General features: G+C 37.6%; 1 protein-coding gene across 5 annotated transcripts in view; it reads right to left on the reverse strand.

Moving 5' to 3' along the window:
- Positions 1–12,846, reverse strand: part of KLHL5 (kelch like family member 5) — a 95,516-nt gene that overhangs the window by 42,810 nt on the left and 39,860 nt on the right. For all 5 annotated transcript variants that reach the window (XM_030314034.1, XM_030314033.1, XM_030314030.1 and 2 more), the window contains one exon: positions 5,406–5,618. In XM_030314034.1, coding sequence (XP_030169894.1) covers positions 5,406–5,618 — 213 coding nt within the window. The remainder of the gene's footprint in view (positions 1–5,405; positions 5,619–12,846) is intronic.

A 12,846-nucleotide genomic window follows, 5' to 3' on the forward strand; every position in this document is an offset into this window, starting at 1 on the left:
CATCTGGTCCAGTGTGTCATTCAAAGCCATTGTTTCCTTATTGATTTTGTTTAGATGATCTTTCCATTGTTGTAAGTGGGGTGTTGAAGTCCCCTACTATTTTGGTATTATTATCAATGAGTTTCTGTATATTTGTGATTAATTGATTTATATATTTGGATTCTTCTACATTTGGGGCATAGATGTTTACAACTGTTAGGTCTTCTTGGTCGATAGACCCCTTAGTTATGATATAATGCCCTTCTTCATCTCTTATTAGTTTTCATTTTAAAATCTAGGGGCGCCTGGGTGGCGCAGTCGGTTGAGCGTCCGACTTCAGCCAGGTCACGATCTCGCGGTCCGTGAGTTCGAGCCCCGCGTCAGGCTCTGGGCTGATGGCTCAGAGCCTGGAGCCTGTTTCCGATTCTGTGTCTCCCTCTCTCTCTGCCCCTCTCCCGTTCATGCTCTGTCTCTCGCTGTCCCAAAAATAAATAAACGTTGAAAAAAAAATTTTAAAATCTAGATTGTCTGATATAAGTATGGCCACTCTGGCTTTCTCTTGGCGACCATTAGCATGATAGATGTTTCTCCATCCCCTTATTTTCAATTTGAAGGTGTTGTTAGGTCTAAAATGGGTCTCTTGTAAACATTAGGTAGATGGGTCTTGTTTTCTTATCCATTCTGTTACCCTATGTCTTTTGAATGGAGCGTTTAGTCCATTGACATTTAGAGTGAGTACTGAAAGATATGAATTTATTACCATTGTGTGTTGCCTGTAAGGTTGGCATTTCTGGTGGTGTTCTCTGGTCCTTTCTAGCCTTTGTTGCTTTTGGTCTTTTTTGTTTTGTTTTGTCCTTTCTCTCCTCAGAGAGTCCCCCTTAAAATTTCTTGCAGGGCTGGTTTAGTGGTCACTAACTCTGACTTTTTCTTTGTGTGGGAAACTTTTTCTCTCTCCTTCTATTTTGAATGACAGCCTTGCTGGATAAAGAATTCTTCACTGCATATTTTTCCGATTCAGCATATTGAATATATCCTGCCACTCTTTTCTGGCCTGCCAAGTTTCTGTGGATAGGTCTGCTGCGAACCTGATCTGTCTTCCCTTGTAGATTAGGACTTTTTTTCCCTTGCTGCTTTAAGGATTCTTTCCTTGTCTGTGTATTCTGTGAATTTGACTGATATGCCTTGTTGATGGTTTTTGTTGACTCTAATGGGAGTTCTCTGTGCTTCCTGGATTTTGATGTCTGTGTCTTTTCCCAGGTTAGGAAAGTTTTGTGCTATCATTTGCTCACATAAGCCTTCTACCCCTTTTTCTCTCTCTTCACCCTCTGGGACCCCTATAATCCAGATGTTATTTCTTTTTAATGAGTCACCGAGTTCTCTAATTCTTATATTTTATATTATATATATCTTATATATAAGAATATATTCTTATATTCTTTTGCCTTGGTTTCCCTCTTTTTTTCTGCTTCATTCTTCTCCATAGGTTTGTCCTCTATATCGCTGAGTTGCTGCCTTGCTTCATCCATCCTTACCGCTGTGGCATCCATTCAAGACTGCATCTCAGTTATAACATTTTTAATTTCGTCCTGACTACATTTTACTTCTTTTATCTCCACAGAAAGGGATTCTATGCTTTTTTCAACCCCAGTTAGTAATCTTATTATCATATTCTAAATTCTGGTTCAGACATCTTGCTTGTGTCTGTGTTGATTAAGTCCCTGGCTGTCGTTTCTTCCTGTTCTTTCTTTTGGGGTGAATTCCTGCTGAGTTCTTGGTTCAAGTTATACAGATTGTTGAGTTAATCCTCAGATCAATATTTTAGGTGTGCAAGATGGTTTGGTGTTGTTCTAGCTGCATTTCAGGGACAAGAGACACAAGAAACTTCCATGCTGCTCTGCCATCTTGGTCCCTCCCCATAATTTGTATTTTAAACAACTTCCCAGGTGATGCTGATCCTATACTTGGAGACCACAATTTGAAACAAATGGGCTAATCCAATGGATTTTCTGTCTTTATCTTGTCTCTTTGAACAAGATCATAATATCTGATAATGTTAAAATTTCCTCCTTCTTAGACTGGAATCTCTTTTTAATCTTTATTTATGTTTGAGAGAGAGAGAGAGGGAGACACAGAATCTGAAGCAGGCTCCAGGCTCTGAGCTGTCAGCACAGAGCCCGACGTGGGGCTCGAACTCACAAACCGTGAGCTCATGACCTGAGCCAAAGTCAGATACTCAACCGACTGAGCCACCCAGGCACCCCAGACTTGAATCTGTTTTTAACAGCACTCCAGTTATTTAGGCAGGTTTAGGAACTACCACTAAATCCTACTATTTCCTAGGGTTCCACTCCTAGTGCCCTTGTGTTCTCTTTGGTCACGTCATTCTCTTCCTTTTGGCTTCAACAACCTAATAATAAATTTTCAAAACTCCTTCCTAGACTCCAAGAGGATTAAAGGTACCAAGAAGCTCTGGGAACATGATTCTTCCACTTTCTTCTCACCTTCAAAATCAGCTCTTCATCCTCAATTCCTTGTCTTAATTGACAGCACCTTCCTTAACCTACTTGGACAAATCAGAATCATTTTGGAGCCCTCTGTTATTTGTACCCTCCCCTTTCAACTGATCATTAACTTGTATCAATTCTAATTCCTAAATAGCTCTTGAGCCTGGTAATTTCTCTACCTCCACTGCCAGAGAGGGCTTAATTCACTTGCCTGAATCTAATAGTCTTCGTAATGGATTTCTACTTTGACCATTCCAATCCAATCTCTGCAACACTGTTAGAGGATCTTCCTAAATAAAATGTTAATTATGCCATTCTCTGTTTAAACTTTAGTGCTTCCTCAATGCTTCTGGGATAAAACACAAACTCTTTGGCATAACTAGAGATTCTGTTTCTCCACACCTTTTATTTCTGCTCTCAAGCCATGCAAGCACTCTTCAAATTCCAGGGCATGAGGCATTGCTCATGACTCCATAACTAGGTATAATCTCCTATCTCTCCTGGGCTATCCTGCCCCCTCTTCTGGGTAGCTACACGGATTATTTCCATAATGCCATGTTCATGTATCTATCACAGCCTACCTCTCATTATATTGTAATTACAAATTTATGTTTTAATCTATTTCTTCCTCAACTTGATATTCTTCTTCTCACCCAGCAATTTTACATATAGTACATTCAAGAGGCATAATGGTTCTGTGAGAATGGCACAGAACTTAACTTGGGTTCAAGTTCTACCTCCATCTTTTACTAGCTCTATGTTAGTCAAGTAGCAAAGGCAAACAGAACTACAATGGAGAAGGACAGGAATTTATGCAATCACTTTATGATTTTGAGCATATGGTTTTACTTTTTTAGTCTGTTACTTCATTTGTACAACAGGTGTTAGACTAAATGGCTGCCTTTTAACTCTAAGATCTTACGCCTATGATTATCAGCAGTACCGTGGATAACAGAAATTTTAAAGAGTCATGCAAATACAGTATCATAAATATTTGAAACTGCAGCACTGAAGTCAATTATCAGGTTACTTAATTGTACAGATTTTTTTCAAAGTCTACTAGGATTTTTCACATTTTATTTTCTGTAATCTAGAAAAGGATAAGAAAAAAAAATTCTGCAAAGTATCAGTAAAATATAACTCTCTTTTTAAAACCTGATTTCAAAGGACATGTTTTACAATGTTATTTTTCCTGAATTGTCATAAATTCATGCAGTTTCATTCCTATGAATTCATAGAAAATTCTTCCTTCCAAAGAGAAGATCTTTCTTATAAAGTATCAGCGCTAATTTTTGTCTCTATAAGGTACACAGCAAACAGTAACTTTTGCTAACGATGGCTGGAAATAATACATAATGCCCAAGATAAATGCAGGTAAGATAAAACTGATGGCACTTGAAACAACAAAAATCTGATCTCGAGTAGTAACAGCTCATTCTTTCTTCACTTTCAAGGCCTCTTTCTCTATTCAAGCCTTCAAGATAAGCAGCAAAATAGGCAGTAGAAATTACTGTACAGAAGTCCCCCCTCCTAACCATGGGGGATATGTCCCAAGATCCTCAGTGGATGCCTGAAGCTGCAAATAGTACCGAACCCTGTGTACACTATGTTTTTTTCCTATACATACATGCCTATGAAAAAGTTTAATTTCAAAACGAGGCACAGTAAGAGATTAACAACAATACCAAGTAATAAAATAGAACAATTATAATACTGTAATACAAGTTACGTGAATGCAGCCTTTCTCTCTAAATATCTTATTGTACTGTACGTGCCCTTCTTTCTCTTGTGATGACAGAAGATGATAAAATGCCTGTGTGATGACCTGAAGTAAGGTGGATAACATAGGCACCGCGATGTAGTGTTAGGCTAACTAATGATCTGACAAGACGTCAGAAGGAGGATCATTTGCTTTCTGACCATGGCTGACTGTGGGTAACTGACACCACAAAACCAAACTGCTGATAAGGGGAGACTGCTGCACATTCCAGTTAGAACTGTACAAAGGGGAAACTATGCATGTAAATATGTTATGACTGATCACCTTGAATACACTAACTAGATGTCTCTCAATTCTAAAATGATGCTGATAATCCTACCATGATTATTTATAGCACATTTGGTTTCACAGAGCCCTTTTCTCATCTTTATAGTAATCCTGTGAGACAGTCAAAGAGAATGTTATCTCCATCTGATAGACTAAGAGACTGAGGTGTGTGAAGATGCCCAGATACAGAATTTTAAAATGTCAGAGCTGGAACTCTTTATCATGTCTCAGTTTATATATCACCAGAATCCAGCATTTAGTGGATACTTAGTAAACATGTAGCAAATGAATTAATTGAATTTTTCTGGTTCCTAGTGTCCATTGCTACTTGCATTAGCAGCTTTACTAATTCTCAATTGCTAGGATAGGTTTCTAGTTGAGTCAAATAAAATTACTAACCCCTAAGTGAAAATGTTATTTAATTCATGCAATTTAGGTAGCCAGACCTTCTGGGTTGAATATATATATGCAGAGGGGCACCTGGGTGGCTCAGTTGGTTAAGCATCCAACTCTTGATTTTAGCTCAGGTTATGGTCTCACAGTTCATGAAATTGAGCCCCAGGCTGGGCTTTGTGCTCACAGCCCAGAGCCTGCTTAGGATTCTCTCTCTTCCTCCCCACCTCCCATGTGTGTGCATGCACACGTATTCTCTCTCAAAATAAATAAGCTTAAAAAAAAGAAAACATAAGCAGAAATTTTTTTACCTATCTTTTCAACTATGCATTTCATAGGAGTATGTGTAAAACGACCTTATCAGATAGAATAATCAAAGGAAAAAACCTACAGACATGTACATATTAACATAATTAGCATGAAGTAAACACTCAAATGTTGTTGAAATTATGATGCTGATTAAATAATCAAAAACAGTTTACCTGTGGTGCAAGAAGAGGTAGCCTAATATAAGCCAAAAGTTTACTGAGATCTTTCCGTCTCTGTTCCAAATCATGACGGACCCAAGTTAGAAGTGCATTCAGTATCGTCTCTTCATTAGGAATGTTCATGTCATCGCTGGCCAAGAGCTTCGCAATTTCGCTGGCTGGTAATAGTACAAATTCCTGGTTTCGAATTACTTCCATGAAATGTTCCTAGAGGGAATAAATAGCACATAAACAACACTGCTCCTCCTGTCCATCGGTTTATTTAAGATAAAATAAAAAATTCTGAATTAGATGCCAAAATACAGTTTGTACAGTTTGTACCTTCCTTACAATAGTATCACTAGGAAAGAAACACAGTAGAAAATAACATTTAAACTGCAATTATGTTGTTACATTTTAAGTCTCTATATCAGTAGAATTAAATTCTACCATTTGGTACATTTTATTTATTTTTTTATTTTTTTAAATTTTTTTTTTCAACGTTTTTTATTTATTTTTGGGACAGAGAGAGACAGAGCATGAACGGGGGAGGGGCAGAGAGAGAGGGAGACACAGAATCGGAAACAGGCTCCAGGCTCTGAGCCATCAGCCCAGAGCCTGACGCGGGGCTCGAACTCACGGACCGCGAGATCATGACCTGGCTGAAGTCGGACGCTTAGCCGACTGCGCCACCCAGGCGCCCCGTATTTGGTACATTTTAAAAATGGACCTGGGATTGGTACGTATTGCTTTGGTCAAGTTAGGGCATAGTTCTGGCAAGTCTTTCAAGAGATAGAAGGTAGAAAAAATGAATTAGACTCTGAGATGTAGGATAGTCTTAACATCAAATTTAGTTTACATTTGTAGTTGCCGAAGAATTTGGTTAACAGTACAGCTAAACACTTGGGTGAGAGATGAAGTTATTTCTCTTACCCAGAAAGGGCTGCCTGGCTGGCTAGATCGCTCAAGACCATTCCCAAGACCACAGAAGTCTTCTCAGACTCTGCCCAGGGAAGACTGTATGTCCTTAGGGCTATACTAGAACCTGATTAGCCTATACTAGAGTGTTTTAATGTAATTTATAAGACCACCCAGGATTTTAGATCTGTTTTAAAAACTTCTAATCTGATTTATGTATGAAGTTCTTTTGGTCTCAAAGAAAAAGAGCCAAAGCAAGAGTGTTGACATAGAATGCACTGGGACCCTAAGCCCTTGCACCAAAGATCATTCATTTTCAGTCACATATTAGAATCAGGCTCCTTATAATTTGAAATGGGAGATAGAAATGACTTTAGCTGCAAGATAATGACTTTTGCTAGGTTATTATGCTAAACAGTCTGAAGAGACGGGAAATTTACTTTCTGGTGTGCAAGGTTACAAGTCTTAATGCATGGACTGTTTACATAACTATAAAATAAATGCAAAAGCTATGTATATTGTCCCTTAATGTTTTTCGTACATTTCCTAGTTTGCTATGGCTGTCTCAGCATACACGGTTCTAGTGAAATAGCTAGGGCTGTTTAAATTAGAGCTAGAGATAAGGACTGGTGACTATCTTCTATATTAAAATGAGAATTATATGTTCCACATAGCTTGCAGTAACCCAAATTAGGTACTAATCTAAAATATATCTTGGGTTGACATTCCTTTCTTAGAAATTCTTAAATAGGAAACCATACATGAATAATTAACTAAATTCAATTGCCTCAATTCATCATGATTTGTTAAAGATGCCCAAATGTATCTATTTTAAATGACTGATTATCATTTTCAGAAATGTATTTTAATAAAACCTTGATGTTGGCTTCAAGCAAACTGTTCGACCCAATTATATACTGACATTATAAAATGATTTGGTAACACATAGCAAGAGCTATAAAAATGCTTAAGCTCTCAACCTAGTTACCCCACTGGCAGTTTAATACTTTATAAATAATTCACAAGGGAAAAAAAAAGCTGATGCTTCTCTAATGATGCTTCTCTGAATTATTATTTATAATAGTACAAAATAGGAATTAGCCTAAAGGTCTGGCTATAGGGGTTTGTAACTCAATGAACTATTAAGCAGGTATTAAAAATTTCAAAAACAAATATCATACAGGTACATGGAAACATTGATTACATAGTATTAGGAAAGATTCTCAAGAAATCAAAATTTCTTTTTTTCAACTTTAATTGTTTAGTCATTTAGTTATAGCAGATATGTGATTAATTTTTAAATTTACATCCAAGTTAGTTAGCATATAATGCATATATATATATACACACACTCACACACACATACATATACATCTTCTTTATCCATTCATCCATCGATGGACATTTGCTCTTTCCATACTTTGGCTATTGTTGACAACACTGCTATAAACATTGGGGTGCATGCGCCCATTCGAAACAGCACACCCAATTCCCTTGGATAAGTACCTAGTAGGGCAATTGCTGGGTCGTAGGGCAGTTCTATTTTTAATTTTTTGAGGAACCTCCATGCTGTTTTCCAGAGTGGCTGCACCAGTTTGCACTCCCACCACCAGTGCAAAAGAGATCCTCTTTCTCCGCATCCTCACCAACATCTGTTGTTGCCTGAGTTGTTAATGTGAGCCATTCTGACTGGTGTAAGGTGGTATCTCATTGTGGTTTTGATTTGTATTTCCCTGATGATGAGTAATGTGGAGCATTTTTTAATGCGTCTGTCAGCCATTTGGATGTCTTCTTTAGAGAAGTGTCTATTCATGTCTTTGGCCCATTTCTTCACTGCATTATTTGGTTTTTGGGTGTTGAGTTTGATCAGTTCTTTATAGATTTTGGATACTAACCCTTTATCTGATTGTCATTTGCAAATATCTTCTCCCATTCTATTGGCTGTCTTTTAGTTTTGCTAACTGTTTCCTTCACTGTGCAGAAGCTTTTTATTTTGATGAGATCCCAATAGTTCATTTTTGTTTTGGTTTCCCTTGCCTCAGGAGACACGTTGAGTAAGAAGTTGCTGTGGCCAAGGTCAAAGAGGTTTTTGCCTGCTTTCTCCTCAAGGATTTGATGGCTTGCTGTCTTATGTTTAGGTCTTTCATCCACTTTGAGTTTATTTTTGTGTGTGGTGTAAGAAAGTGGCCCTGTCCAGTTTTCCCAGCACCACTTGCTGAAGAGACTGTCTTTATTCCATTGGATATTCTTTCCTGCTTTGTCAAAGATCAGTTGGCCATATGTTTGTGGGTCCGTTTCTGGGTTCTCTATTCTGTTCCATTGATCTGAGTGTCTGTTCTTCTGCCAGTACCATACTGTCTTGATGATTACAGCTTTGTAAAACATCTTGAAGTCCAGGATTGTGATGCCTCCAGCTTTGGTTTTCTTTTTCAAGATTGCTTTTGGTTATTTCGGGTCTTTTCTGGTTCCATACAAATTCTAGGATTGTTTGTTCTAGCTCTGTGAAGAATGCTGTTGTCATTTTGATAGGGATTGCATTGACTATGTAGATTGCTTTGGGTAGTATTGAGATTTTTAACAGTATCTGTTCTTCCTATCCAGGAGCATGAATCTTTTCCCATTTTTTTTTCTGTTTTCTTCAATTTCTTTCATAAGCTTTCTATAGTTTTCAGTGTATAGACTTTTCACCTTTTTGTAAGTATTTTATGGTTTTTGGTGCAATTGTAAATGGGATCACTTCTGTGATTTCTCTTTCTGTTGCTTCATTATTGGTGTACAGGAATACAACCTATTTCTGTACATTGACTTTATATCCTGCGACATTGCTAAATTCATGGATCAGTTCTGGCAGTTTTTTGGTGGAATCTTTTGGGTTTTCCATATAGAGTATAATGCCATCTGCAAAGAGTGAAAGTTGACCTCCACCTGCCCGAGTTGGATGCCTTTTATTTCTTTGTGTTGTCTGATCGCTCAGGCTAAGGCTTCCAATACTATGCTGAGTAACAGTGGCAAGAGTGGACATGCCTGTTTTGTTCCTGACCTTAGGGGGAAAGCTCTCAGTTTTTCCCCATTGAGGATGATATTAGTGGTGGGTCTTTCATATATGGCTTTTATGATCTTGAGGTATGATCCTTCTATTCCTACTTTCTTGAGGGTTTTTATCCAGAAAGGATGCTGTATTTTGTCAAATGTTTTCCCTGCATCTATTGAGAGGATCATTTGGTTCTTGTCCTTTCTTTCATTAATGTGATGTATTGCATTGATTGTTTTGCAGATATTGAACCAGCCCTATATCGCAGGTATAAATCCCACTTGGTCGTGGTGAGTAATTTTTTTAACGTACTGTTGGATCCAGTTGGCTAGTATCTTGTTGAGGATTTTTTGCATCCATGTTCATCAGGGAAATTGGTCTATAGTTCTCCTTTTTAGTGGGGTCTGTCTGGTTTTGGAATCAAGGTAATGCTGGCTTCATAGAATGAGTTTGGAAGTTTTCTTTCCATTTCTATTTTTTGAAATAGCTTCAAAAAAATAGGTGTTAACTCTTCTTTAAATGTTTGGTAGGTTTCCCCTGGAAAGCAACCTGGCCCTGGAGTCTTGTTTTTTGGGAGATTCTTATTTCTAACTCAATTTCCTTACCGGTTATGGGTCTGTTCAAATTTTCTATTTCTTCCTGTTTCAGTTTTGGTAGTGTATATGTTTCTAGGAATTTGTCCATTTCTTCCAGATTGCCCAATTTACTGGTGTATAATTGCTCATAATATTCTCTTATTATTGTTTGTATTTCTGCTGTGTTGGCTGTGATCTCTCCTCTTTCATTCTTGATTTTATTTATTTGGGTTCTTTCCTTTTTCTTTTTCATCAAACTGGCTAGGTGTTTATCAATTTTGTTAATTCTTTCAAAGAACAAGCTTCTGGTTTCATTGATCTGTTCTATTGTTTTTTTTTTGTTTTGTTTTGTTTTGTTTCTATAGCATTGATTTCTGCTCTAATCTTTATTATTTCCTGCCTTCTGCTGTTTTTGGGTTTTATTTGCTGTTCTTTTTCCAGCTATTTAAGGTGTAAGATTAGGTTGTGTATCTGAGACTTTCTTCCTTCTTTAGGAAGGCCTAGATTGCTATATGCTTCCCTCTAATGACCACTTTTGCTGCATCCCAGAGGTTTTGGGCTGTGGTGTTATCATTTTCATTGGCTTCCATGTACTTTTAAATTTCCTCTTTAACTTCTTGGTTAGTCCATTCATTCTTTGGTAGGATGTTCTTTAGTCTCCTAGTATTTGTTATCTTTCCAAATTTTTCTTGTGGTTGATTTTGAGTTTCATAGTGTTGTGGTCTGAAAACATGCACAGTATGATCTCGATCTTTTTGTACTTGCTGAGGGCTGATTTGTGTCCCAGTATATGATCTATTCTGAGGACTGTTCCGTGTGCACTGGAGAAGAATGTGTATTCTGCTGCCTTAGGATGAAATGTTCTGTATATCTCATAAGTCCATCTTGTCTAGTGTGTCATTCAAAGCCATTGTTTCCTTGTTGATTTTCTGTTTAGATGATATTTACATTGTTGTAAGTGGGGTGTTGAAGTCCCCTACTACTATGGTATTATTATCAATGAGTTTCTTTAGGTTTGTGATTGATTTAATTATTTGGATGCTTGCACATTTGGGGCACAGATGTTTACAACTGTTAGGTCTTCTTGGTCAATATACCTCTTAATTATGATATAATGCCCTTCTTCATCCCTTGTTAGAGCCTTTATTTTAAAATCTAGATTGCCTGATATAAGTATGGCTACTCTGGCTTTCTTTTGGTGACCATTAGCATGACAGATGTTTCTCCATCCCCTTATTTTCAATCTGAATGTGTCTTTAGGTTTAAAATGGGTCTCTTGTAAACAGCATATAGATGGATCTTGTTTTCTTATCCATTCTGTTACCCTATGTCTTTTGATTGGAGCGTTTAGTCCACTGACATTTAGAGTGAGTACTGAAAGATAAGAATTTATTGCCATTATGTTGCCTGTAGAGTTGTTCTCTGGTCCTTTCTAGTTTTTGTTGCTTTTGGTCTTTTTTGGTTTTTTTTCCTTGTCTTTTCTCCCCTCAGAGAGTCCCCCTTAAAATTTCTTGCAGGGCTGGTTTAGTTGTCATGAACTCCTTTAGTTTTTGTTTGTCTGGGAAACTTTTTTTTTAAATTTTATTATTTATTATTATTTTTAATATATGAAATTTATTATCAAATTGGTTTCCATACAACACCCAGCGCTCATCCCAAAAGATGCCCTCTTCAATACCCATCACCTACCCTCCTCTCCCTCCCACCCCCCATTAACCCTCAGTTCGTTCTCAGTTTTTTTTTTTTTTTTTAATTTTTTTTTTTTCAACGTTTATTTATTTTTGGGACAGAGAGAGACAGAGCATGAACGGGGGAGGGGCAGAGAGAGAGGGAGACACAGAATCGGAAACAGGCTCCAGGCTCTGAGCCATCAGCCCAGAGCCCGACGCGGGGCTCGAACTCACGGACCGCGAGATCGTGACCTGGCTGAAGTCGGACGCTTAACCGACTGCGCCACCCAGGCGCCCCTCGTTCTCAGTTTTTAAGAGTATTTTATGCTTTGGCTCTCTCCCACTCTAACCTCTTTTTTTTTTTTTTCCCTTCCCCTCCCCCATGGGTTTCTGTTAAGTTTCTCAGGATCCCACATAAGAGTGAAAACATACGGTATCTGTCTTTCTCTGTATGGCTTATTTCACTTAGCATCACACTCTCCAGTGGAAAACTTTTTCTCTCTCCTTCTATTTTGAATGACAGCCTTGCTGGATAAAGAATTCTTGGTTGCATATTTTTCTGATTCAGCACATTGAGTATATCCTGCCACTCTTTTCTGGCCCAAGTTTCTGTGGATAGGTCTGCTCAAACCTGATCTGTCTTCCTTTGCAGGTTAAGGGCTTTTTTCCCTTGCTGCTTTCATGATTCTTTCATTTTCTGTGTACTTTGTGAATTTGACTGATAATGCTTTGTTGATGGTTGGTTTTTGTTGAATCTAGTGGGAGTTCTCTGTGCTTCCTGGATTTTGATGTCTGTGTTATGTCTTTTCCCAGGTTAGGAAAGTTTTGTGCTATCATTTGCTCACATAAACCTTCTACCCCTTTTCTCTCTCTTCATCTTCTGGGATCTCTATGATTCTGATGTTATTCCTTTTTAGGGATTTAGTGAGTTCTCTAGTAATACACATTTGTAATTGCTCAAAGGTAGTGTATAGTATAATCAACATTCACACCATACTGCTGTTAACTATTGGTTTCCTTTCAAATGGTATTAGTGGCATTACCAATGCAAAGGGATTAATTCATCAATTAGAAAAGGACTATTACATAACAATATACATTTTATTATTTATTTGTTGATATACCTATTTCAGAATGCTGTCCATTCCATTCTAATTCATTTTAAGTGAAAATCAAGTCTCTCAACAACTTACAGAAAGACTACTGAACTCAAGGTTAAACACAAAGTGCTTTTCAAAAATATTATTTGGTTTTAAAGCAGG

Source organism: Lynx canadensis, chromosome B1 (assembly GCF_007474595.2).
Source record: "Lynx canadensis isolate LIC74 chromosome B1, mLynCan4.pri.v2, whole genome shotgun sequence".
NCBI classification, from domain to species: Eukaryota; Metazoa; Chordata; class Mammalia; order Carnivora; family Felidae; genus Lynx; species Lynx canadensis.